At 44.5% G+C, this 26,000-nt stretch overlaps 1 protein-coding gene across 2 annotated transcripts in view; it reads right to left on the bottom strand.

Annotated features, from left to right (window-relative positions):
- The window catches only part of LOC114710563 (desmoplakin), a 47,020-nt gene that overhangs the window by 4,495 nt on the left and 16,525 nt on the right, over positions 1 to 26,000 (bottom strand). The window contains exons 4-23 of one of the 2 annotated variants that reach the window (XM_028894724.1): positions 24,962 to 25,136; positions 20,881 to 21,009; positions 19,871 to 19,921; positions 18,526 to 18,687; positions 17,259 to 17,363; positions 16,956 to 17,051; positions 15,689 to 15,814; positions 15,050 to 15,202; positions 13,017 to 13,171; positions 12,168 to 12,294; positions 11,183 to 11,384; positions 10,324 to 10,550; positions 9,307 to 9,473; positions 8,817 to 8,955; positions 7,679 to 7,872; positions 6,633 to 6,795; positions 5,981 to 6,064; positions 4,716 to 4,823; positions 4,072 to 4,170; positions 421 to 2,715 (exon numbers count right to left, since the gene is read on the bottom strand). In XM_028894724.1, the coding sequence (XP_028750557.1) occupies positions 421 to 2,715; positions 4,072 to 4,170; positions 4,716 to 4,823; positions 5,981 to 6,064; positions 6,633 to 6,795; positions 7,679 to 7,872; positions 8,817 to 8,955; positions 9,307 to 9,473; positions 10,324 to 10,550; positions 11,183 to 11,384; positions 12,168 to 12,294; positions 13,017 to 13,171; positions 15,050 to 15,202; positions 15,689 to 15,814; positions 16,956 to 17,051; positions 17,259 to 17,363; positions 18,526 to 18,687; positions 19,871 to 19,921; positions 20,881 to 21,009; positions 24,962 to 25,136 (4,957 nt within the window). The remainder of the gene's footprint in view (positions 1 to 420; positions 2,716 to 4,071; positions 4,171 to 4,715; positions 4,824 to 5,980; positions 6,065 to 6,632; positions 6,796 to 7,678; positions 7,873 to 8,816; positions 8,956 to 9,306; positions 9,474 to 10,323; positions 10,551 to 11,182; positions 11,385 to 12,167; positions 12,295 to 13,016; positions 13,172 to 15,049; positions 15,203 to 15,688; positions 15,815 to 16,955; positions 17,052 to 17,258; positions 17,364 to 18,525; positions 18,688 to 19,870; positions 19,922 to 20,880; positions 21,010 to 24,961; positions 25,137 to 26,000) is intronic. The other variant, XM_028894725.1, reaches the window with a different exon arrangement.

The raw sequence follows: 26,000 nt of genomic DNA on the forward strand, positions 1-26,000 counted from the left end.
TCAGACCACAAAATAAGAACCACCTTCTATTTTAGTATGTTAAAATTTTGATGTTGGGAATTGAACCCAGGACCTTGTGCACCAAAGTGCATGATCTACCACTCAGTGAAAACCCCAGCCAAGAGCTACTTTCTAGAAAGGAGAGTGGAACATTCATGGGAAATATCTTAGATGCTTTTCTCATGCTAAAGTTTTTAAAGTAGGGCCAAGCACAGGGTTCCAACAGACTAGCATTCAAGGCAGTGACAGGACGAAGGACAAATGGCATTAGAATTCTTTGCAAGCCACAGTATAGATCTGACAGGTGGTAAGTACATGAGCAGTAAAAAGGGAAAGTTAGACGCTCTGGAAGCAGCGAGAGAAGATATGGTGTCAGTTATCTGAGAAACAGTGAAGCTTTGATCAAATATTTGTGAATACCTCTAAAGCCTGCTTTTGGAATTTCTCAATTTCCTGTCTCAAATTTTCCCTCTCTCTCTGTAAATCATTAATCAGCCCCTGCAGTTCCAGGGTTCGGTTGTTGCTGATCTGCAGCTGGCTCCTTAGCTCCGAGATGGTTGCGTTTTTATCGCTATCTGCTTCACTGCGGCCCCTTCGCAGGTCATCGTATTCCAGCCTCAGGTTACGCAGTTCTTCCTCCAACATCAAGTGCTCCTTGGTCAAATTCTCAGTGAGAGACTGTAACCTCTCAATCTCTATCTTACTTTCATTGAGGCTTCTACTTTTGTCTTCTATGGCCTTCTGGAAATGCTCATTCCTCAAATGAGCCTGCTTGACATTTTCTTGTTCCTGCACCAACTGCCGCCTAAGGGCCTCCACATCCAAGGAGAGCCTCCTCAGCTCCTCCTGGGTCCTCTGCTTCTCCCTCAGGTGGCCATCCAGCACATCCCTCTGCTGCCTGAGATCATCCTCACTCCTTTTCTTAACAATGGATGCCTGCTCCAGCTGCTGGGTCAGGTTGGTGATTTTAATGGCTTGCTCTTTCAAAGACCTCCTCATGCCTTCCAGCTCCTCCTCCAGCATCTTCCTCTTGGAGGAGTCGTCGGAGGCTGTCCTTTTCAGCCTATTCAGCTCCTCTTCCACTTTCTGCTTCTGCAGCTGCAGATCCTTCAGGGAGCTCTGGAACCTCGTGATGTCCTGATCCTTCACTGTCCTCTCCTGGGAAACCCTCTCATAGTCAATTCTCAGGCGTGTTAATTCCTGTTCCTGCACCTTCAGCTTGCTGATGGTCTCGGTTGCGCTGTTATTGGCTTTCTGCAGGTCATACTGGACTCTCTGCAACTTGGAATTTTCATCCTCCAGGCATTTCCTCTCATTGGTTTCTTTTTCTACCAATTGTTTGAGCCTTTCGATCTCCTTGTTTTTATCTTGGATGGTCTTGGCAGCATCATCCAGGGACTGCTTGTATCTCATGCTCTCTTCCGTTCGCATCTGTGTGACCTGTCTCAGCTCGATCTCCAACTGCTGTTTCCTCTGAGACATCTCTGAGCCAGTGGCCTTCTGCTGCTGGACGTTTTCTTCGACCCTCCTGAGATTCTCGGTGGTCTGGGCTAGTGTGTTCTTCAGCCTCTTTACCTCCTCAGACAAGCTCCTGTTTTCTCTGGTGAGATTGTCTATCTGAGCTCGGTAGCCACTGGTGTCTTCCTCCTTTTGCATGGTCAGCTGGTGGATGGTGGTCTTGGTGATGTTGATCTCAGTCTCAAACTGGTTTTTTAAGCTAATGATCTCCTCATCGTAACTGTTTCTTACCTTACTCAGTTCATTTTCATATTCCCAGCGGCGCTTGGCCTCATCCTGAAACTCGGCTTTGAGTCTTTCGATCTCTTTGTTTTTGTCCTGAATTGTCTTGGCAGCCTCCTCCAGGGACTGCTTGTGCCTCGCATTGTCCTCTGAGCGCTGCTGAATGACCTGCTTCAGTTCGATCTCCAGATGTTGCTTCTTTTGCATGATTTCTGAGCCACAGGCTTTCTGCTGAAGGGCATTTTCCTCAGCCCGCCTTCGCTGCTCTGTGGCCTGCAAGATACTGTCATTGAGCCTGACTATCTCATCCTTGAGATCTCGGTTCTCCCGGGACAGTCTGTCAAGCTGGTTTCTGAGATTCTTAGAGTCGTCTTCCTTCTGCATGGAGATCTCCTTGATGGTGGTCTTCGTAATGTTAATCTCTGTTTCGTACTTGTTCCTTAAATTACTCATCTCCTCATTATAGTGGTTTCTTACCTTTGCCAGCTCATTTTCATATTCTCTCTTCCGGGCGCCCTCCTCCTGCAGCAGAACCCTCAACCTCTCTATCTCGTACTCCTTCTCCTTGATGGCTTTCTCGGACTCCAGCTTCTGCCAGCCAAGGTTCTCCTTCTCACACTGCCTTGCCTTCTGCAACTGATCATAGTCGTTCTTCTGTTGGTCGAATCTGTCCTCCACAGTCTTCCTCCTGCGCTTTTCGTCTTCGATCTCGTACGTCAGCCGGGTGATCTTCTCATTGAGCTCCTTGATTTGGCCATAGCACTTGTCCAGGTTTTGCTTGGCTGATTTTCCATCCAGCTCAGCTTGTCTCTTCAGCTCCTCCAGACTCACGAGCTTTGCTTTGAACTGGGAACACTCTGCCTGGTATTTCTGCAGGTTCTGATCCAGGAACTTATTCTTATTGCAGTTTTCAGAGTTGGCGTCTCGGGCCAGTCTTAGCTCCTCTTCCAAAACTTCAATCTTGGTATTTTTCAGCTGTGGATAGGAAATTAGAAGTCATGTTGAGAAGAAAGCACTTTGTACCACAAGGAAGAAACAGCACCTTTCCTCTTCGGCCCTGTGTGTATTTTCTTTACACACATACACACGTACACATGCACACAATGATATCACACAAAAATCACCAGAAAAAAATTCAAAGACCCTCCATGCCTATCATAATGCTCCCATCAACTGCTCATACAACCTTAGGGAATAATATATCAACTTTGAACCTCAGTCTCCTCGGTTTTTAAAACAAAGTCATTTTCCCCTTGATCAAAAGCTTATGATTAACTGCACATAGTGGCACAGCCTATAATCCTACACTTCAGAGGCTGAGGCAGGAGGATTATGAATTTGAGGCCAGCATACTTTTGGTTTTTGTCTTAAAAACAAAACCCAAAAGCTTATGATTTGATGAATCGTGTATCTTATATTCAAAGATATAGAGCAAATATCCATATGAACTTGATTCTTCTCTTAAAAAGGGAGAAAAAATTGAATAATTACTTGATGTTAAAGATTAAAATCCAGCTAGCCCAGGGTGAGCTTCTCTGAAACTTACATAAAGAAAGAAAATTCCTTGGCTAAGCACTGAATGAAACCATGGGCTTGTGCAAAGTAATGTAATCAGGATTTAGCAAATACTTCCTAAGTTCTGTGGTGGTATTGTGTATTCTAATAAATTTATCTGGGGTCAGAGAACAGACAGCCACTAGATACAAAGGCTAGAAAATGGTGGCACTCACACCTTTAATCCTAGCATTCCAGAGATAGAAATCCCTCTGGATCTGTGTGAGTTCAAGGCCACATTGGAAATAGCCAAGCATGGTGACACGCCTTTAATCCCAGAAAGCCAGCCTTTAATCCCAGGGAGTGGTGGTAGAAAACAGGAAGATATATAAGGCTTGAGGACCAGAAACTAGAGGCATTTGGCTGGTTAAGCATTTGGCTGGTTAAGCATTCAGGCTTTGGAGCAACACAGTTCAGCTGGGACCCATTTGTATGAGGACTCAGAGGCCTCCAGTCTGAGGAGACAAGACCAGCTGAGGAATTGGCGAGGTGAGATAGCTGTGGTTTGTTCTGTCTCTCTGATCTACCAGCATGGACCCCGATAACTTGCCTCGGGTTTGATTTTATTAATAAGAACTTTTAAGATTCATGCTACAAAGTTCATTTGGACCAGCTACACAAGAGCACAGCACTGAGACCAGGCTCAAAGTGTGTCAACAGTTTGGAGGAAATGCAGCCTGGCCAACCTGTGTTATAATGAAGCAGAGATAATAAGGTTCTATGCTGTTTCTTTCTTTCTTTAAAAACAGACAACCAAACTCCAAGGAAACAAATTACCTTCAGATCTTCCAAACTCTTCAGCATCTCACTTAAGAACCTATAGTAGTCTCCAGACCTCGTCAGTAGTTCTATGTACCGTGCATGAATGTCGGCAGCCTTGAGGAAATGAGAAAAAAAAAAATCCATGTATACTACATTTCTGAAAAGCTCTGTGCAAGTTGACTAATTTTGTTTTCTTAAAATAATAGAACAGTGGCATTATAAGAGTAAATTCCCTTCTATCAGTTGTGCTGGATCCAGAATCTAAAAATATAGCAACACAAAGGACCAGGGCCATCTGTGTTCCAGCCTCATCATTCCAGGCTTTCCCCCAGCCCACTGTCCACATTCTCTGACATCTCTGGGGAAAAGCGGTCGTTTAGAAATATACTATGTAACTTCCACTACTAGGAGTCTACCTTACAGCAAATTCAGCAAGTCAAGTCCAATATAAAAATGACACACTTGGACTTCAAGGATCATTTCCTAAACTGTGTCATGTGTAGATGACTCACACAGAAGGGAGCCAATAAGCCCTGAATTTCAGTGGGTACTCTATAACGGGGGTGTATTCAAGCATGATAGGGAGGCTGGGCAGGGAATGAGGGAAAGACAAGCAGAAGGGACTACAGACATTATGAGATATGTAATGACTTATATACCTCTTGAAGAATCACCCCAGATGGGGACTGAACCATGGTCCTCTTGATAGGTATGTTCAGTAGAGTTTCCAGCCCGGAGGTGTATGATGCCAGCTGGAGTTCATAATCCTGCGGAATAACAAAGTTTAAGAAAGGCATTTTTGCTTTGGTGGGTACGCAAACCCAGGATCTCGACTACCAGACAAATACTACGACCAAGCTATACCTCAGCCCTTAGAAAAACCTGTTTTTGTTTTCATTTTTTTGAGACTAAGTCTCCCTCTGTTCAGAATGGCCTGGAACTCACTGTCTTGTTCAGGCGGGCTTGAATTCACGGCAATTCTCCTACCTCAGCCTTTTGAGTGCTAGGACTACATATGGAATCCATTACATCTAGCTAAAAAAACAGTCCTAATTGACTTAAAAAGAGTTACTAAGAGATTATAATTCCACAGATTTATATCACAAATTATTTCTAAAAATTACCTACAGAGGCCATTAGCAATAATCAGTTAATATTGTTACTAAGTGGAATGTTCATTTTTGCTTAGAGCACCAACCTAATGATGAAAGACCAGCCCATTTCACAGGGATATTTCCAAAGTGCAATGAATTCAAATAAACAGGACCCAAACTTTGCCATATAGAAGTGTGGGCCTTGAATGGTTGAGCTATCTCTCCAGCCTGAATTCAAGTAAATGAATAACAACCTTTCACAGGTTCTTCAGGCCAGAATATACACGATAGCCACCCTTAAGAAGTTTATAATCGTTAAAGCAAAACAACAAATAATGCAATTACTAATATTCTTGATGAAATAACATCAAACTTTCAATTTTTAAAGTATTTACTTTGAGGGCAAGTGGAGGTCAGAGGAGAACTTGCAAAGTCAGTTTTCTCCTAACGTGAGTTCTGGGGATCAAACTCAGGCTGTCAGACTTGGTGGCAAGCACCTTTATCTTTTTTTTTTTTTTTTTTTTTTTTTTTTTTGGTTTTTCAAGACAGGGTTTCTCTGTGTAGCTTTACGCCTTTCCTGGAACTCACTTGGTAGCCCAGGCTGGCCTTGAACTCACAGAGATCTGCCTGCCTCTGCCTCCCAAGTGCTGGGATTAAAGGCGTGCGCCACCACCGCCCGGCTTGCAAGCACCTTTATCTAAGTGAGTCATCGTCCAGCCAACACCAACCATTCTTTTTTTAATTCTTTGGTATTTTCACCCATGAATACAGTGAATTTCGATTCTATACCCTCCCTCACTGTGCCAACATTCTTAATGAAACCAAGATACCTTAATTGAGTTTGCACAGAGTTCAGCAATTTTGTGCACTTCTTCTGACTTATCTCGCTTGCCAGATATTTCACTGTGCAGGTTCTATACAGAGAATAAAATATTTACAAAGGTTAAAGCAGACAAATACAAGTGTGATTTCACTTTTACGGTGGTTACTTTTTCCTTCAGCTTATCACTAGGTAGACTTACGTTCAGTAATGGCTTGAGAGGAGAAGAACTTTCCTCCATTCAGAAAGGAAAAGAAAGCCCTGTGATTTATTACTTACAAGGGGATACTTTCAACCAGCATTACTATACATGCCTATCACTTCTTTTTTTACTTTTTCTTTTCCTTTTTGAGATAGGGATGAAGGGTGGCCTTGAACTCAAGGTCCTCCTATCTCAGCTCCCGAGCCTTGGAATTACAGGCATGCACTACATCAACTCATAACAATTCTTTACTATGGCATGAAAACAAAACCTCCACTATTACTATTTTTCAGTTGTATTTCTTCTTAAACATCCCAGTGGTTTCTCCTCTGTGCATGCTTTAAACATTCACAAGGTGGATTTATAATATGAAGTATTCATCATTTAAAACCAGAGGCAAACACAGCTTAAAGCCAGTTAATCTCCACAGACAGCTTTGTAATGACAAGTGTGTTTATACCTTCTGCTCATTCAAAAACCGCATGACTGTGTTGGTGTCTCCAAACTTCATGGACTCCAAAGAGTCTTGGCGGCGTTTAGCATCGTATAGCCACTTGCAGAAGCTCTGGTAGTTATCGCGATAATTCCTCAGCTGTTTGATTTGTTTCTCCAGGTCCCACAATCTAGGGAAAATGTATACAATTACCAAGACACTCTTATTAGTTCCTAAAATATGTAACACATTATGTCACCCAGCAATTCTCCTTGGTGTCTACCTAAGAGAACTGAAAACATGCAAACACAAAAACTTAAATGTGAATATTCATCATAGCATTTTTTCATCATATCCCCAAACTAAAACCACAAATGTCCGTCAACTATGGTACAATGCCAAACAAAGGAATAGAACCCAGCCATAAAAAGAGATGAAAAACTGGGTGTGGTAGCACTTGGGAGGTAGAGGCAGGAAGACCAAGAGTTTAAAGCCAATCTTGGCTGCAGAGGGCATTGGAAGCCAGCCAGTGGCACATGAGATCCTGTCTTACCACCTCCTCCATAAAAAACTAAAACACAGACAAAATTCAACTGGTGGAAAGTTAATTTAATTTTTAAAGATCGATGAGAAGAAAAAAAAAACCTCAGGTGAATCCTAGTACTCAGAAGGCTGAGGTAGGAGGATCTCAAGTTTCAAACTAGCCTAAGCTACATAGCACGGCCCTATTTCAAAACACCCAGGGCTTGAAGAAGTAGATCAGAGGTAGTGCAACTTGTCTGGAGTGGGGAAGGCCATGGGTTCAATCCCCACCCCCACAAAAATAAGACTAAATAAACAGTGCACAAAACATGCCACAATAGACATGAAGCATGGACGCTGCACACGATGTGGAAGCCAGTCATAAAAGTCTACACACCGTATGAGTACACTTGTATAAAATATCCAACATAGTCAAAACAGGTGACAGAAAGTAGTCTGCCCAAGCAAAGGCACTGCTTTTTGACAACAACGGCTTCTGGTGGCCTTTGAACCGCCCAGCGGGAAGACCCTGGGCAAGGAGGCTGACACACCTGAAGTCTATCTGTTTATCTATCTTTTGCCAGCGATCTGTCAGCTGCATCACTTTCTCGCTGAATTTGCCCAGGTCCAGGTCATAGAGAGGGTACTGCTGTGAGGACTGGGAGTGGATCTGCTGAGCCTTCTGAAGCTCTGTCTTCATGGTGGCCAACAGGGACTTCTTCAAGTTCAGGTCATTTTTTATTTTCTACAAATTAAAGGGGGGGAAGTACATACAAATTAATCTCTTCCGCCACTGTATGCCACCCCCAAGTCACTGTTTATTTTGTTTACTGATTTATCGATTCCTGGTGCTGAGGCAAGCAACATTCTACCACTTACCACTAAGCTGCATACTAGCTCATCTCATTAACCTTGAAAGTTAATATATACTTGCATATAATGTATAGCCCTGCATTGGAGCAGGAGCTGAGCAGTCACAAGGCTTTGAGCTTGATCCTCAGTATCTCAAAGATGGCAATCCCTCTGCCTCTGCCTCTCAAGTATTGGGATTACAGGCATGAAGTACCACACTTGGCTGAGAGGTCCCAAAGTGAAGAAATTATTCTAACCCAGCCCTCTACCACCAATTCCCATTACAAACCACTGGAGAACATACTGTTCCTGCTAACAGTGACTGACATCAGCCACGTGTGGCCAAGAAAGCAAGAAAGTCTCAAACCCCATGAAACCTAGTTGCACATATGAATAAAGTATGGGCTGTGGGTGGGGTAGTGCACACCTGTAATCCCAGTGCCAGAAGGGAGAGGCAAGAGGATCAGGAGTTCTAGGTCAGCCTCAGCTACATAGTGCTTTTGAGACCAGTGTGACATACATGAGACCCTCTCTTTAAAAAGAGCCAAAAGGCGTGGACTTCAGCCTGTAGTCCTATGTCATTACTGACTCATCAATTCTATCAAAGAGATCACACAAATGTATGATGCTGACACTAGAAGAAACTAGATACAGGGTATATGGGCTCTATCCTGTCAGTTTTCCTGTAAATCTACAATTATTCTACAAATAAAACGTCATTTCAACAAGTGAAATAAAGGAAAACACTCATGGAAACTTTGTGAGGCTTTGCTGTAGAGGGCCAAGTCCCCTATCACTTCCTGGAGGCCAGGCGACAGTCACGACCCTTTGAGCTACCTTCAGTCCACAGCGGTAAGCTTCCACTTTATCTAGGTCCAGACAGACAGTTTCCTCCTCCGTCAGCCTCGCTTCATAGACCTTCAGCATGTCTTCCGTTTGCAGAATAGCCTGGAGAAGAGCTCTCACGGAGCACAGGCTGGAAAGAACAAGAGAGGTGGATGAGGTTTCCAGTGACGTAATCACACGGTGACTATTGGCTCTCGTCACTATTCAGGAAACAGGAGGATGTTACAGCGGTGGGAAAGGGAGGGTGGGCGTCTATAAGGCACAAGCTCCAAAAAGCCAAGCACATACAACAGATGAAGTCAGGCAAGAATGAGGCTTGACAGGGTTGGGGATGTGGCTCAGTGAGAGAGTAGTCACACTGGATTCCATCACCCACCCCACTCTCCACCCCATTCACCCCAATCCCCACCCACACCAAAAGGGAAAACAAAAGAAAATTTGAAAACAAAAACTACTCTTGAGGGCTATTATCTGTGCTCACCTGTTTAAGTAGCCATCTGTGACACCGTTGATATTTTCCAGCTTCTGAAATAGTCCAAATATCTCATTCTGTAAATAGCAGTATTTTTCGGAGCCTCGGAAGTTGGCAAGCATGTCTTTAAGCTGATTGAGAACATCGGCGATGGCTTGTGAGTCATTCTGCACACTCTGTCAGAAAAGAAGGGAAGCACATCTCACTAGCTGTGCAATTGATTTAAACTTATTTTTATCATGCGCCTTTAAGGTCTGCAGCGTGCTGTTCTGCTATGCATAAGAAAATCACTGTTCCATATATGCATAACTATGCATGCATATATGCATAGGTATGCATGTGTGTACTGTATACACCTATGATAATTTGCATATATACAAGTAATGTGGCAGGCACCCAGCAGTTAAGAGCACCTATAGTCTAACCTCTTAGCAACATTTCAATAAATACATTATTACCTCTGCTGCATGCCAGGTCTCAGACATACCTTACTGCAGACCCACATCTCCTCACTTCCTCCATGGCCCCATCCTGGGTCATCACTACAATTCTGTTTCTATATGTTTGACTCCTTTTTAATTGCACGTGTCAGTGAGATCACACACTGTTTGTCTTTGTGCACTTGGTCCATTTCTCTCAGCATAACATCCCCCAGGTTCACATACTTCTCAATGTTTCTTTCTTTTGTAAAACTGAATAATATTCCACGTTGGGCTGGAGAAATGGCTCAGGAGTTAGAAGCCTGTACTACTGCTGCAGAAGACCTGAGTTGGGGGTCCCGGCACCTCCCTGGGGTAGCTCACAACTGTCTATAACTTCAGCTCTAGGATCTGACACCCTCTTCTGGCCTCTCTGGGTACCCGTACTCATGTGCCCATACCTCCCTGACCTTGCCATAATTTAAAATAAGTACATATTCCATAGTATACACTTGCCTATAAACATGTAAGCCATGGGGTTTTCCCTCATTCATAGATGAACATAAGGGCCTGTGGAATCAGGAGATTTACTGTTAACAGCTCCTACCTTGAGCTCGTTGATTTTCACTGTGATGTGGTGTGTAGAGCCTTGGTCTGTGAGCAGGAGGTTTTTAAGCGTCATCCTGCCCTCACAATGCTCCATCTGCCTGCGGATCTTCTGCAGCTCCATCAGCAGCCATGTCTCCTGTTTGTCGTTCTCTCTGTTGGTTTCAATTACTTTATTGTGGTTGACATCTTGGCAGGAGCCCACATGAGTGATTTCAGTTTTGGTGACTGTAAAAATAAGTTAGGACCATAAATATGACAGACTGCCAAGTTATCAAGGTGCCGGGCACCTCAACTATACAAAAATATGCCTATTCCCCGTGACTTAATTCTAAAACTCTGGCATACAAAGTATTTTATGTATCTGCTATGTAGCAGATAAGGCTTATGGTTCCCCCATGTATTCACGTGCTGGAAGACTGGTCCCTAATGAAAGAGTACTGATGTAGTGGGGCTTTTAAGATGTGGACCTAGCAGAAGATGGTGAGATGATGAGGGTACCACCCTCAGCAAAGATGAACACCCATCTCCTGGGTGTCGTTAAGTTCTCGCACTGACCAGTCCCCAACAGATTCACTATTCTAAAGTCACTGCAGGCATTCAGTCCTTTCTGCACGTTACTGTTCCCCTTTCTCCTTCTCTGTTGAATTATGACAGAGCCATGGATCACTTGCCAGGCTCTATACTGTTTCCCAGCCATCAGAGTAATGAACTAAACACACTTCTTTTCTTTACAAACTATCCAGTCTCAGGTGTTTTGTTATATCAACACAGAGCTTACTAAGTATCATTCAAAGGAACAGCTTTCCACAAAACCACATATGTGACTGATACAAAGAGAAAAGGTGGTCCAGGCTGACCTGTCTGGTGCTGGGGGTGGCCAGGGAGCTGGATGACCAGGGTCTGGTAATGCTTCTGGGCATCAGTGAACTGAGACTGCATCCGCCGCTTGTCATCATCGCCGAACATCTCCGAGCCTTGGCTGTTTTTGATGAAATCTTGGTAATGGAGCTCAAGGTCTTCAATGGTCTTCATGTAATCCTCCTGTCTCATCGTTTTCAGCTAGGAGTGAATCAGGTACAGGGAGTTGAGAAGACACAAATGTCTCATATCCCCATGCAGGAAGAGTGCAAGGCAGAGGAGGCGGGGCAACCCTCATTATAGGCCAACTTTTTTTTTAAAGCCTTGAGGCTTCATCCCTGTTGCTAAGGGACACAGCAGTAGCTTGCCACTGGCTTTTTCCTTCACGGGATATTTTTCTTCCAACAAAATATTGTGCAGAAACTCAAATGTAAATAAAGCACAATGAAGCACAGCCATTCCACAAGATAAAGGGGCGCGGGGGCCCTAAAACTTCCCAGCCTGTTCCCTTCTCACTTATCATTCCATTAAAGGCCTCCTCGACCCAAGGCTCTGCCACCCATCCCTTAATGGCCTCTGACTTAGAGGAATACTCTCAGAGCTCTTCCAAGAATCAGCCTGACTTCCCCTCTGCCATGTGGCTATGTATGACCTCATTCCCATTATCGTTAAGGAACTGGGGGCCCACGCTATCTCTTCCATAGCTATTTCTGGCTTTTCGGGTCACTTCAGTGAGTGTTTCTGTTCATCTCATAACCCGCCATGTGCCAATTCCTCCTGGTTTTGTGGTGCTAGCAGAGGTACTCAAGGCTTCACACATGCTAAGCAAGCTCTCTACCCGAGCCCCACCCCATTCTGTACAGTCCTGGACAGACCAGTCCTGTGGAAGGGTAAGAGGCCTCATGTGGTGAGACACAAAATCCTCATGTGTCCAGGGACCAGGTCAAGCAGGAAGTGACCCGCTAGGCAGCCCAGAGGACATACCTTGGCGATAGTCATGGCCCTGATCTTCTCAATGTCAATCATGCAGTAGTGCCAGGACACCAGGCTCTTCATGTTGATGTAGAGCTGGTTCCACAGAGCCAGGATGGCTTCATAGTACTGCTCGATCCTGGAAGGCAGAGAAGGAGAACACTCCAGCCCAATCAGAAAACCCAGACAGGTGCGCACAGCTGCCCAGAAATCAACCCAACACCTTATGAAGTGACTGTGTAATTTTTAAACCGTCAACACTTCAATAGATTCAGACTGACCTACTTCCCAGAAGTAAATTCTCAACTTTATCTACAGTCATACAGATCATTTAAATCATTGTGGTTGAGACAGGCCTATCCAATGTTTTGTTGTATTGACCGTTAGCAGTGTTTTGATTGGCAAGTGGCTCAAACGCTGATCACCCCTGAACCTTGGACAGGCGAGGGATGGATGGCATTACCCAGCACTCCCCACTCTGTGTGAGGCTCAAGATTTCCGAACTAAAACATTCGAAAGACTCTGCTGTGGACAGTCTATAAAATGTACGTTCCACCTGCTGGGAACAAACGCTGCCATGAGGGGCATGACTACATTTGAAATAACTTATATGCTGGAAAAGGGAAGAGCTTCAAAACAGGAGCTTCAGAGGGTGTGGCAAGTGTCACTGATGCTTGCCCCTGGCGCTCCTGTCTGGTCAGATAGTCTCTCTTAATAAAATAATAAAATCTTCAAGGCACAGCAAAGTGGCTTCCTGAAGTCCCCTTTCTGGGGGACGACTACAGTAAGCAAACACTTCAGGCACGAGCCCTCCTGCCCCCACCGTTCAGTGTCCCAGCCACGAGGAACCTGAGAACTTACTTGCAGGAAAGGTCCACGGCCAGTGGGTTTGGAGGAGGGATGATCAGGCCCACGGAGGGCACGAGCATGTCGACGCCTCCAGGACCCGTCACGTACCACTTGCTGCGTTCATTGTTGTCCTTCAGGATGCACTCATCACCTTTGTGCACGATTTTCTGTCAGGCAAAGAAGCGGGGGTGAAGATGAAGACGTATGAACTGCTGACACACTTACACTTGCTTCCCCCATCCAGTGAAGACGGTCATGACATGCGCAAGCGGTACCTCTGTGTGAATGGTACATCTAAGGGTACCTAAGACATTAGCTACATCCTGAGGGAGTCAGGGAAAGAAACTCTTGGAAGATTGCCCAGCAATGTGAGCAAACCTCTTCCACAAGGCAAACCCTCATCATATCTTCTTCCTGTTTTGAGTTCACGCTTTATATAGCAGATTTTAAAATGCGAGGGGGGGGGGTCACTTGTCTCACTCATTTGCTCTTAAACTTTACAAATAAAAACATCCTGGCATTAGTCTGTTGAAAAACAAACAAACAAACAAACAAAGCTTCTGAATGAACTTCTGCCAGACCTGGTGGCTCAGGCCTGTAGTCCCACCTATTCATGAGGCAGAGGCATGAGGGTTACAAGTTCAAAGACTGCCTGTGATACCAGCAAGAGTAAGGATAGCCTGGCCAATTTAGCAAGATCATGTCTCAAAATAGCAAGTAAAAGAAGGCCTGAACATATGTGACTGCCTCCTTTATGTGAGGCCCTCGGTTCAGTAGCCTATAAATAAAAAGTAAATAAATTGTATTAATTAATTCCATGTTTTTTTGTTTGTTTGTTTGTCTTTTTGTTGTTGTTGTTTTTAGGGCAGACTCTCACTGTGTAGCCTGGGCTGGTCTGAAACTCATTGTATAGACCAGGATGGCCTTGAACTCACAGCACCACCATACTTGGTCCTATGTAACTTTTTTTTTTTTTAAATAGATTTATTTATTATGTATACAGTGTTCTGCCTGCACGTATGCCTGCATGCCAGAAGAGGGCACCAGACCTCATTATAGATGCTGGGAATTGAACTCAGGACCTCTGGAAGAGTACCCAGTGCTCTTAACCTCTGAGCCATCTTTCCAGCACCCCCACCATGTAGCTTCTTAAGATAAGGGCTAGAGTTGCAGCTCCGTGGCAAAGTGCTGCTTAGCCCCGACTACATATGAAGGCAACTATCTGAACTGGTGAAACAGGAATTTTTTTCTCACCTCATATTTAATCTGATTTTTTTTAACATTGTTTTTGGTTGTTGCTTGAAACAAGGTCTCACTCTGTACCCTGGGCTGGCTTTCAATCTGAGGGAATATGTTTCAGCCTTCTGAATACTGGGATTACAGGTATGTGTCTCCACCGTGTTCAGTCCACAGGGACGAACAGACCCCTGTTTTATAAAGCTCTTCTAACCAGATGATCACATTTTGTTTCTTAGATCCTTCGACATTTTATAGTAAGAAAGCAGAACTGTGGGAGTCATAGAGATAAGAACAGAAACTAGTCCATTTCTCTATAAACCTGTGCTTCTCACAGAGCCTACAGGATTGGTGCGATCCAGAACCGCCAAAACTCTGCAGGACCTATGTTAGTGCCATTTCCCATCTGCATTGATCTTGTCAGAAACTTAAAGATGGGGTGGTCACAAATAAGTCAGCTTCAGGTACCACACAAAGGAAGCGGTCAACCTTGAGAAGATTTTAAACTTTCCAGACAGCCAGTGTCTAGGTGAGGGGTGGAGCTCAGAAGTACAGTACATGCTCAGCATAGCGTGAAGCCTTGCCTTCCTTCCCCAGCACCCAGAGAAAGAAGAACTGTCCTGATTCCTGACAGTTCCCAGCGATTCAGCTCAGAGTTACTGCATTGGTTCCACAGGAGATAGCTTTATTCAGAAAAGTCATGACTGTGATATCTATGGAAACCAAGACTGGTTTCGCTCTCCTGGCGGACAAAAGCTTCTGTAAAGAAAGGGAAGGCGCTGCGATGCTTCCGGACGCGGGGTACACACCTGGTCTTGTTTGTAGTCGCACAGAGCCCTGAGGATAATGGGCTTGTTGCTCCTGTAGTCTGGGTTCCGAGGCTTCAGCTGCACAATCTTCTTAGACTTGTTGACCAAGTTCTGCACCTGGCGCTTGTATTCGAGGATTTTCTCCCGTTCTTTCTGCAATTACAAATACAATCTGCCCTAAACATGGCTGCCCCGTGAGTTTCAGCGACCTCTTGGGGAAGCTGCCACAACATGGCAGTTAAGTATCACTATAGTTCCATTAGCAAGAATAAGGCACAAATTCCTCATGAGGGAAGATCACCTTCCATAGTGAGCCTGTTGAGTTAAGTGGGCAGGAAAGACCATCTCTGTGAAAGGGCCGAGGTGGATAAAATGAGAAGTGTGCTTTCCCAAGGGACTTGGCAAGTCACGACATTCTCTCCACTCTTTGTTTTCGGTAAATTACTGCGATACTGAAGCAAAGGCCCTTCCCTTCCACAGCTGGGCACACAGATGCCACTAAAAGATGAAGAAATTGAGGCGTAGGCTCTGGGTGTGCGCTGTATTCCATCACAGCCTGCCCTGTGTCTGGGGCGCCTCAGCGCCCCTGGACGCACTGCTGAGGGTGCAGCGGCTGAGGGTCTGGGTGTGGCACAGTACCTCCAGCTCTTTGATCTGCTCCAGCAGGTGCTGCAGGGGCATGTTCTTGTCACAGGGGTACTTCTTCCTGATGGAGTCCTGCAGGCCCTTCAGGTAGGCTTCAGTTGACTGCGCCTCTTCAAAAAACTGTTAGGGATGACAACAACCCCAGTCAATGGAAAGGCCCTTAATGTCACCCAAAGGCTTTGGTGTTAAATGCTAGGTTCCCAGAGTGGCACTTAATGGGGTGACATCTTTAGAAGAAAGTGCATCAAGGGTGGTCTTTGGATCATTGGGGTGTACCCCAGAGAGAATCATGGGACCCTAGCCTCCTCTTCTTCCTCCGCTTCCTCTCTGGCAGTTCTGTTCTGTCCTGCATCCTCCACTATGATGTGCTACCTCTCCACTGACTAGAATAATGGGGCCCATGGGCCACAGACTGGACCATCTGAAACTATTGGCCAAATAAATGTTTTCTCTGTATTAGTTAATTATCCTGGGCGTTTTGCTAAAATTAGGGGAAAGCTAACCATCACAATCATTTAATAGTTCTGTTTCAGGACCCACCACGACCCCAAGCCTCTGCTAAGTGGCTAAAGGAAAAGATTAGAGCAGAAACATTCACAGACTTGGTAGCAGGACTGAGTGACTGGTGACCACATTACAAATCTGTGTTGCTCTAAACCGAGGACAACAGGTAGGGTCTATGCAATACCTTCGAGAGTGCCTCCCTGCTTCAAAAACATACTCAAAAGATAAAGCAGTGATGACACTGCAATGCATATGACCCCATTATTTCCACATCTGTGTAGCATATGTGCTTATTAACACCTCATCCATACAATGCACGCATGTGCCATACTATTTTAGACTAGGAAAAGCTCCCTGGAGATCACCATGGGTCTGATCTCCCTATTTGGTACATGAGACACGGAAGCCTGGAGTTATGACTTGTTCTAAAGTTACACAATTACATGGTAGAAGGGCTGGAACCAGATTTCATCATCATCATCAACCCTTCTTCTCACGGCTCCATAGCCACTCTGAAATATCAGCCAGGGCCAGCAAGATGGCTCAGTGGGTAAAGATGCCTGTCACCAGGCCTGATGAGCTGAGCCCTATCTCCAGGACCCACACAATGGAAGAAGAGGGCCAGCTCAAGCAGGTTGTCCTCCAACCTCCACATGCCCATTATGGAATGCAACCACCACACACACACACACACACACACACACACACACACACACACGAATGTAGATTTTTTTTTAAAAAAGGTATATCTAAAAACCTGAAAGTAGGCAGCATTTTCTTTGAGATGGACATCAATGCACTTGGTGATTTGCAGAATCCAACTCCACTGTGTCTGGAGTGTGTCCATATATGCCTGAAACAAAAAAGCATCAAGGTATCAGCTCTCCACTCAGGACAGGGGGGAGGGGGACTGTGCCAATCCCTACCCTAGGGTGTTGATCCCGAAGCAGAAGATAAAGTTGGCATAGCTTCATAATAGAGAAGCATCATTTACCCACAAAGATGTCTTTTATGCAAAACATGTTTTTCCTAGGGAAAATGTAAATCCCATGAAGCCTACCTCAATTTTGTCAGAAGCTGGATGCTGATTGAGGACAAGTTGGTCACTTTCTTGTTTAAGTTTATTTAGTTCCTTTTCCTTGACTTCCAGTTGACTCATGCGTATCTGTGAAGGAAAAGAAAACCCAAATCCTTTACGGAGAGTCACAGTTAGGGTTCTGTTACATCACACTGTTTAGAAGTGGCTACCTACAAAATTGCATTTTGGAAATGATGGCTGCTAAGGACTCATATTTCATTGCCCTCAGAAATACAGCATTTTCAATGCTGGGAACTAAGGTTAGAAAGGAGCTGAAGCAAGACTTGTGGCATGACCTAAGACCACTCAGGTGATTGACAGCATGGCCACTAACACGGATGGAACACCCCTAACTCCAGATGCTTGGGACCACAGTGTTTCAGATTTGGGATTTGCTATTGTAGAACATTTGCATATACAGAGAAATATTTTGGAGATAGGACCCAAGTCTAAAGATAAAATTCATTTATGTTTCCTACCCACATAGCCTGAAGGTAATTATATACAATATTTGGGGGGGTCCTGGGATTTTGATTGCCACCTGTCACCTAAAGTCAGGTGTGGAATAATTCTACTTATGGTATCATGGTGGTACTCAGAAAGTTTCAGAGAGAGCATTCTGGACTTCAGATTTTCAGGTGCTCAACACATTCTGATTTCTGACTCCAGGTTTTGATCCACTGTTCTACAGTGCCATCCACTCTAGGGTTTCTGGGTGGACTAATTCCCACACTACCTATGAATCACTGTGTTTAGGGATATTAAGCCATGACCCTGAGGGTGGGGGTTGATTAGCCAGCAGTGGTACATTCCTATAGTCCCCTCTACTTGGTAGGATAAGGCAAGATGATTATTTGAGTTCCAAAATGTAGTGGCCTTTCTGACTAACAGAGGGAAAGCCTATCTTTAAGAATAAAGGGGGGGAGAGGATGAGAGATGCTCAGTTAAGGGCACTGACTACTCTTCCAGAGGACCTGGTTTCCATTCCCAGCACCCACACAGACGCTAACAAGCTCCTGTAACTCCAGTTCCTGGGGATCTGATGCCCTCTTCTGGCACTTGTGGGCACTGCATGCACATAGTACACGGATACACGCGCAAACACATAAAATAAAACTAAATAAATCTTACATCACTGAACAGTGTTCCCAAAGTTAAATTACAAGTGGCTGATCAATTTATTTAAAAGACCTCTCATCTGTGCCCCCACCCCACAGCAACACACTAAAGGCAAGGTGGGGGCGCTTACAGAGAAAGCCTCCTGCTTCTGAGCGATGTTTGTGTTCTTGTCGCTCCAGTCGTAAAGCAGCTCCTCCTCCTCACAGTCATTGATCCACATGATCTCGCGAGAGGTAGCCTGGATGATGTTCTGCAGCTGGCGCAGGTGATCCATCCTCTCGAAGGACGCTTTCTGCAGACAAGACCAAGAGCAGCGTTAGGGTCACAACGGGCAGGTGGACAGCATTCGCTGCAGACCGTGCAGACAAGCCAGTGTCGTTCTTTACCCAGACCACCCGAGACCAGGTGAAACCTCTTAACCATTCACCTGGTATAGGGGAGAAGCCCTGTCCAAATTGTGATGCTTGTGAGGCCATGCAATCTCAGATTCAAACATCCGAATTCCAAAGGGTCAATTCTCATCTTTTTTTCCCCTGGTTCGGGGGAAACTCATGGTCTCCCTCAGGCTAGAGAAGCACTCTGCTTTTGAGCTACGACTCCAGCCTCTGAAGAGTCTTGATTCAGGCAAGGATATTTGAAGCCAGATAAATGGCTCAGCAGATAAAGCATTTTCTGGATATGCCTGATGACCTGAGTTCAATCCCCAGAACCCACACAAAGAACTGACTCTAGAAAGTTGTTCTCTGACCTCCATACGCATTATAGCATATGCATACATACCTATATACATACACATACACACATGCACACACCAATTATAATGCACAAAAATTAAAAGATAATGATGTTTGGGTTTAATAATTTTAAATAATTAAGGGGAACTAGACTCTAGGAGAAGTCAAGTTTTGTCTCTTAGGTAAGTCAGGCTTTGCCCACATGAATTTAAGGTGCCATCAGTTTATGCCCATCCCAACAGGAAAAGTAGTGTGTTACCAGCAGCCACCCTGTTTTAAAAGCATTGATCCCAGCAAGGCCATATGGGAAAGCTGAAACTAAGATGATACAGATAAAAGGGTGGAGATCTCTGCTTAGGAATCAAGCAACTGACACTGTCTGTCATGAGATGATGACCGGCTTGTAAAATATGTGAGGAAAACACACTTTGTCTCTGTTCGTATTTGTTTAAAAAGGCTGCAGTCCTTTATCACTTTACATGCATCTAACAAGAGTCACTTTTATGAAATTTAACCTGAAAACAGAACAGTGCTAGGCACTGCCTTCAGAAACCAAACCAAAGCCAAACCTTTGGAACGTCAATTCCGGAAGAAAATCAGCAACAGCAACAAGATTATTATCTATGAACACAGTGTGTGTCCAGGTTCTTCGGTGAACACTAGGCCAGGGTATGGTCCACTGGAGAAGCTTACCACCTGAGGAACTGAACTAAATTGACAGCAAAGGATAAATTGGCTTACCAGCAGGTTTTCATATTCCTCCTCCAACTGGTAGATTGCAGACTTCTCGCGCTGGGAAATAAGAAAATGCAGGGAATGATTTAGTCCCCTTCATGGAGGTCTATAGAAAGTGTAGCCCTCCTACGCCTCCTTGTAAGATGCTGGCCTAGGCTCCCTCAGTAAAAAGATGCAATTGCTCTAGGAAGCCTTTTACCCACAGTAACCTTTCCCCAGATGGCTTGAAGGCCCCTCTCTGGATGCTCATACCTTCTCCACAAAGTAAATACTCTATCACTTAAAGACTTGCTGTAGAAAATAGGATTTTGGATCCTCCAGATCTTAGAGACATGAAGGAGAAAGCTGGGCCGACCCTCAAGTGGACAAGAGTAAGGTTTAAAATGTTAAAAAGGCAGGGCAAGGTGAAAATGAAAACTTTGGTGTAAGTATTGCAGCTAGTGATTTAGTGATTTCATGCATGGAGCGGGGGTAGGGGTAGGGGGGAGCGGACAGGTGGACATGGGGACAGGACTGAGCACTGAGATCAGACGTGTGCTGTGCCTCTCCACTCGACCCAAGTCTGACTTTTTTCCAGCACAGGAGAGGTATCAACATGAGACACAATTTCCTTCAGGACAAATGTGACCTTATTCTCACCCAGAAGAGAACTCAACAACTTGCCAGCAATATAAGCTACATGATAACTTCATTTTCTTCTGGTAGGTGATGTTCTGCCTTCTGCAGTAACAGTCTACCTACCACCTCCCCGATACTTATTCATAAACCATAAACTCTTGATGTCCTGCATGAACTTAGCATTTGCTTCAACTCCTTCTCCAGGTCCAATAATATGTTTCCACTTCTTTTTCACTCAGTGGAGTTTTGTTTTGTTTTGTTTGTTTTAATGTCTAGTCTCTTGGAAAGAAAAGAATAGTCTTGTGTTTCAAGCAAATCTGCCTAAGTGATACACCTTTTTATGGACTCTGCTAAGTGATACACCCTTCTAGAGGCCCCGTGGTGGATGTGAGCAGTACCAGATCTGCCTTGATTTTGTCCAGCTGCCAGCGGTAGTCCCCGATGGCGTTGTGGATGCTCCTGTGGTTGTTGATGTGCTGCTCCACCGCGCCCGAGTCCACACCCCAGGCCATCAGGTCCATCTCTGCCTGCAGAGAGAGAGGGGGCACACCCGTTAGTGGTCCTCCTCTGCAACAGACTCATTCCTCTATAGCACCAGGGATCAAGGTAATCATACACAGCTCTGCCTCAGATAAAACTCAAAACGGACAACCACCCAGAAGGCTGAGGCAGGAGGATTGCTTGAGCACAGGTGTTCAAAACTAGCCTAAGTTCAAAACAGCAAGGCCCCATCGGAAGGAAGAAAAGCAAGAGGGGGGGGAGAAAGAAGGAAGAAAGAAAGAAAGAAAGAAAGAAAGAAAGAAAGAAAGAAAGAAAGAAAGAAAGAAAGAAAGAAAGGAAAAAAACTATACGAAGTATGTCTGAAGCCAAATATTTTTTGTTCATTAGTTTGGCTCCAGCCCAGGATGAACTGAGGAGGAAATTCAGTAATGGGTTCCTTGCAATCCAGATCATTCTTCTGAAGAAAGAGCATCTACACGTGAGAATGCAGGGGTGGGGTGGGGCTGGTGAATGGCTCAGCAGGTAAAAGGAATTGCTACAGGATTCTGAAGGAGAGAACTGATGCTCAAAAACTGTCCTCTGACCCCTATACCTTGGCATCTATGTCCTGCACTCACACACAATAATAATGATTACATTTAAAAAAAAAAAAAGGATAAAAAGGAGAATGTAAATTTGCATGACTAGATACTAGTTAGTATGCATATGATGCATTATAAGTACTAATAGACATTTCTTTATTCAATCATTTTTAAATGCATGTCAGAAATCATTAATGACATAATCACACACTGCCTCTCAAACTAAATCACTAAAGAAGTTGTCATTGTTTATTTCTTTAAATCATCTTTTGTTTCTTATTGCTATATGGGGGACTGAACCTATAGCCTCACAAAAGCTAGGCAAGTGCCTTACCATTAGGCTGCATATCCAGTCCTTAGTTATGTTGATGAATGTTATAGTTAACTGTTGGCTCAGAAATACAGCACTTTAAAATTACCTTTCAAACTGTAAAGACTCTCTGAGGTCCATTTCAAAGGGAAGTTACTATGCAAACTCAAGATTCTTCATTCTGATTAATGTTGGTAACAATACTAGGATTATGGGTTTACATTTGCTTTTTTAGATGTGAAATCAGACTAGATTTATCACTTAAGTCTGAAATGTAAGAATGTTTCACGGTAAGAATCAAATACATTGTTTCATTATCTGGCAAGTTTCAATCTGGTCCAGTCCAGCCTCTCTTCCTCCTTTTGCATGAGCACATGTAAATTTCTAAATCACCTGTGTCATCTCTCGGACCTGCCAAGGGCAAACATCCCAAGCTGGAACGGCAGCAAGAACAGAAGGAACACAATTGTCCTAAGCCACGCCCGTGTTCTCTGCCCTTGGCAAGGCTTCAGAGAGGAGCCCTTTCAGAGTCAGAGAACTGAAGGTTAGCAAGGACTTTGCCCTTGTCTCCCGCAACTGCCCGTGCTTCAAACTGGAAACCACAGGTGCCACGCTGGGAAGGTAGAGATGACCCAGGACCGGCTCACACAGCTCATTACCTGCCAGGTGTATAGTATCTGGCTCGCCCATCAGCAGACGCACAGAGCAGGGAAATAAAGCAGAACCCTGGCAGGAAGATGTGTGTCGGCCTCCTGAACACACTGCCAGTGAAAGGACTCCCTTATCAGCAGAGGCCTCCACTGGGTCTCCTGGGAGTGAGTGAAGAATGCAGACTATGTGTGGGGGGAGGTGGGATGATAAGGAAAAGGCCACACAGAATCCCTGCAAACCTCTAGCAGGAATCAAACAGCTTTTAGTTTGCTGAGAGCCCTAAGCCCAATCAAATGCTATCAAAAGCATCGCTCATCGATGGAATCCTATGTTTGCGTGAGACTGCTATTTCCTGAAGTTTAAAGATAAAGAGGTTTTTTTCTACCAAATATTCTTTGTTTTAATTTTTTTCTTCCTGTGGCTGTTGTTTGTCCATTTGTTGGTGTTGGAGACAGTTTCCCTACCTAGCCCCGGCTGAGATTATAGGCAAGCACCACCACACCCAGCTCTACAAAGCGTTCTTACAAAGCTACACCCACAGTAATACAGAAAATGACTAACTCTGAGCTGTCACTCAATGTAACTGTCATACTGTCTCAGAAGACATCAGGGAGTATGACGTCTCATAATCACTTTGGTTCAAAGTTTGTCTTGCCTCCCATCAAGGATCCTTGAAGGTACAGTTCAAGCCCCATTAACCCAAGTCTTCCTCAGGAGTGCTACGCTCTCCCCACTCCGAAGCACATGGCTCTCACAAAGCCATTATTTGGCATTTGAGGTGCATCTTGCTGTCTTCAATATTCACCTTCATAACTATGGATCATAATTCTTGGTCCCTCGGTTTCTACCACTGTACCAATATATATAAACCCTCAAGAGATGTGTGTTCAGAGACAGAGGCCAGGGCCTGGGCAGCTCAAAGTCATCACGAGCTTCATAGCTAGTTCAAGGCTTTATGAGACCCTGTCTCAAAAAATAAAGAGGTTTTCAAAGGCTTTCAGGGAATCTGAAGACGTGCAAACAAGTTTATAGTTAAGTTGCTGAGGTAATTGCTGACGTCTCCCCACTATCTGCTCCACCTTCCACAATAATTTACGGTCTTCATAATAAATAGGGGTGTGGGGGTAGGCATGGTAGAACACACTATAATCCCAGTATCTTGGAGGATGAGACAGGAGGTCACAAGTTCAAGGCACGCCTAAGCTACAAAGCAAGACCCTGTCTCAAAAACAAAAGCAAATAAGGGCTGGAGAGATGGCTCATTGGTTAAGAGCCCTGACTGTTCTTTTAGAGGACCTGGGTTGGATTCCCAGCACCCACGTGGTGACTCACAACACTCTGTAACTCCAGTTCCAGGGGATTCAGTGCCCTCTTCTGGCCTCTGTGGGCACTGCATGCACATGGTACATAGATATATACGCAGACAAAACACCATACACACACACACACACATACACACACACACACACAAACAAACAAACAAATAAAAAGTAAATGGAATAAATAACTGAATAAGTGAGTGAATAAAAATGAAAAAAAAATAACTGAATGAGTGAATGATTAGTAGTAAAAAAAAAAAAAATTACCACACAAGAATACACCCGAAACTTTTTAAAGGCTGAGTTGGGTGTAAGCGGCACTTGCCTGTGGTCCTAAATATTCTGAAGGTTGACCTGGGAGAATGGCTTGAGTCTGCATGTTCAAGACTAGCCTAGGCAGCATGATTCAACACAGACTCAAAGAAAGGGTAAGGGGGAATGTTAAAATAGCTAAAAAATTTTAGAACCACTTAGAAATTGGTCCAACAATTAGTCAAGTTCTTACAGCACTGCATAACAATCTCTCCACAATGTATTACTCTAACACATCCACCTCTCAGAGAAGGACGGCTCGTTAGAAGGTTTTCATTATAAATTTCCCATCTGCATGATTATGGCATGTTTCTCCGGCCACCTGTTCATTATCGGGCTTAATTACTACATAAAACAACAAAACAGTAATTAGCATTGAAAAATACTTTGTAGGAATTCCAGTCGCAGGGAAAAAACCAGCACATACTTCTGGGGCCATTATTTGACGTCTCACCCACACAAGTGAGACTTACAAGCCAGACAACTGAACCTCAAAAACCACCAAGGAACCCAAATCCAAACATCCAGTGTCACGTGTCCAGCTCTTCCCACGTGATCAGATTCTATAACTTATTTTTTATTTTCTCACTCTCGTGTTACTCTTTCAAATGAGCCATCGGAGAATTCTTTCTCTCGTTTCAGTCTATGTGTGATACAGATGAGGTCGGTTGCAGAATGACCCCGGGACTTAGCAGGTTGCTGCCGCTGGAGGTCTGGGGCTGACTGTACCACCCTCTTCATCTGCACTACCTGCGTTCAGGGGTCTAAGAACCAGCACACATAGGTTTACCTGGGCACCACTTACCCTCTGCTGCCTCATCCAGCCCAGACACTCTCCTGTGAGGCGTTTGGTGAACTCATCCCACCCAGAGCCGCTCTGGCAGGTGTATCCTCCACCTCCCTTGGAGCTGGCCCTGCGGACTCGAGGGACGCTGATGGCCTTGTAAAGGGCTCGCATCTGTTCCTGGAGCTGAAGCAGTCTAACAGGAAAGGGAAACAACGATGTCATCGCAAGAAAATAGCCTATGAAAACCCTTTCCTGCGTTTTCTTTGGGTCAATCTACAGGCCAACGATGTTGCATTGGAAGATTTGTTTTTCTTTACCTTATGACCTCCAACTTGATTACATGGAAGTATAAATGCTAGGAAGTCACTTACAACCTGAACATCATGAAAAGTGTCACCGTCTGTGCCTAACCTGGCAGCGCCTCCAGTTCTTTTGAGTTTCATGCTTGGAATTTATCTTTCTAGTACCCTGGGCCTCAACAACATGAGAGCAAATTTAGACTACACATCTCCACTGTGGAGCGGTCACTTCCAACTCCAAGAGTCTCACTTGATTAAATAAAGCTCTATATTAGCCTCTGGAAAGGTCAGGTGCTGCACCAGACCTCTGTGGCTGTCTAAATGGAGGGAAGGCTCATGACCCATTCGGCCGTTCCAACTATGATAGAATTATTACAGCACTGGGGGCAGAATCCAAGGCAAGTACTCCACCACATCCTGTGTCCTTCTTTAAAAAACAACAACTATTTAATCAATTAATTACTTTTGAGATAAGGTCTCACTAAATTGTCCAGGCAAGCATTGAACTTTAGATGCTCCTGCCTCGGCCTCCTGAGTACCTAGGATGGCAGGGCTCTGCTACCATTCCAGGAAGAGCTAGAGTTTTTGAGTAGTTATTTTCCTGTGGGTCTATTTAATTCTTGTAGCATCTCTGGGGTCCATCAAAGATGAAGGTTGCAGTTTTATATTTGAAATGGATAATGCTGCAAAGCCCCAAGTAAGGCAGGTGTTCTTGAGGTATGTGTGTGCTTCTTCTGGAAAAAGCCTGAGGTCACCTG

Source organism: Peromyscus leucopus, chromosome 5 (genome assembly GCF_004664715.2).
Source record: "Peromyscus leucopus breed LL Stock chromosome 5, UCI_PerLeu_2.1, whole genome shotgun sequence".
Classification (NCBI taxonomy): domain Eukaryota; kingdom Metazoa; phylum Chordata; class Mammalia; order Rodentia; family Cricetidae; genus Peromyscus; species Peromyscus leucopus.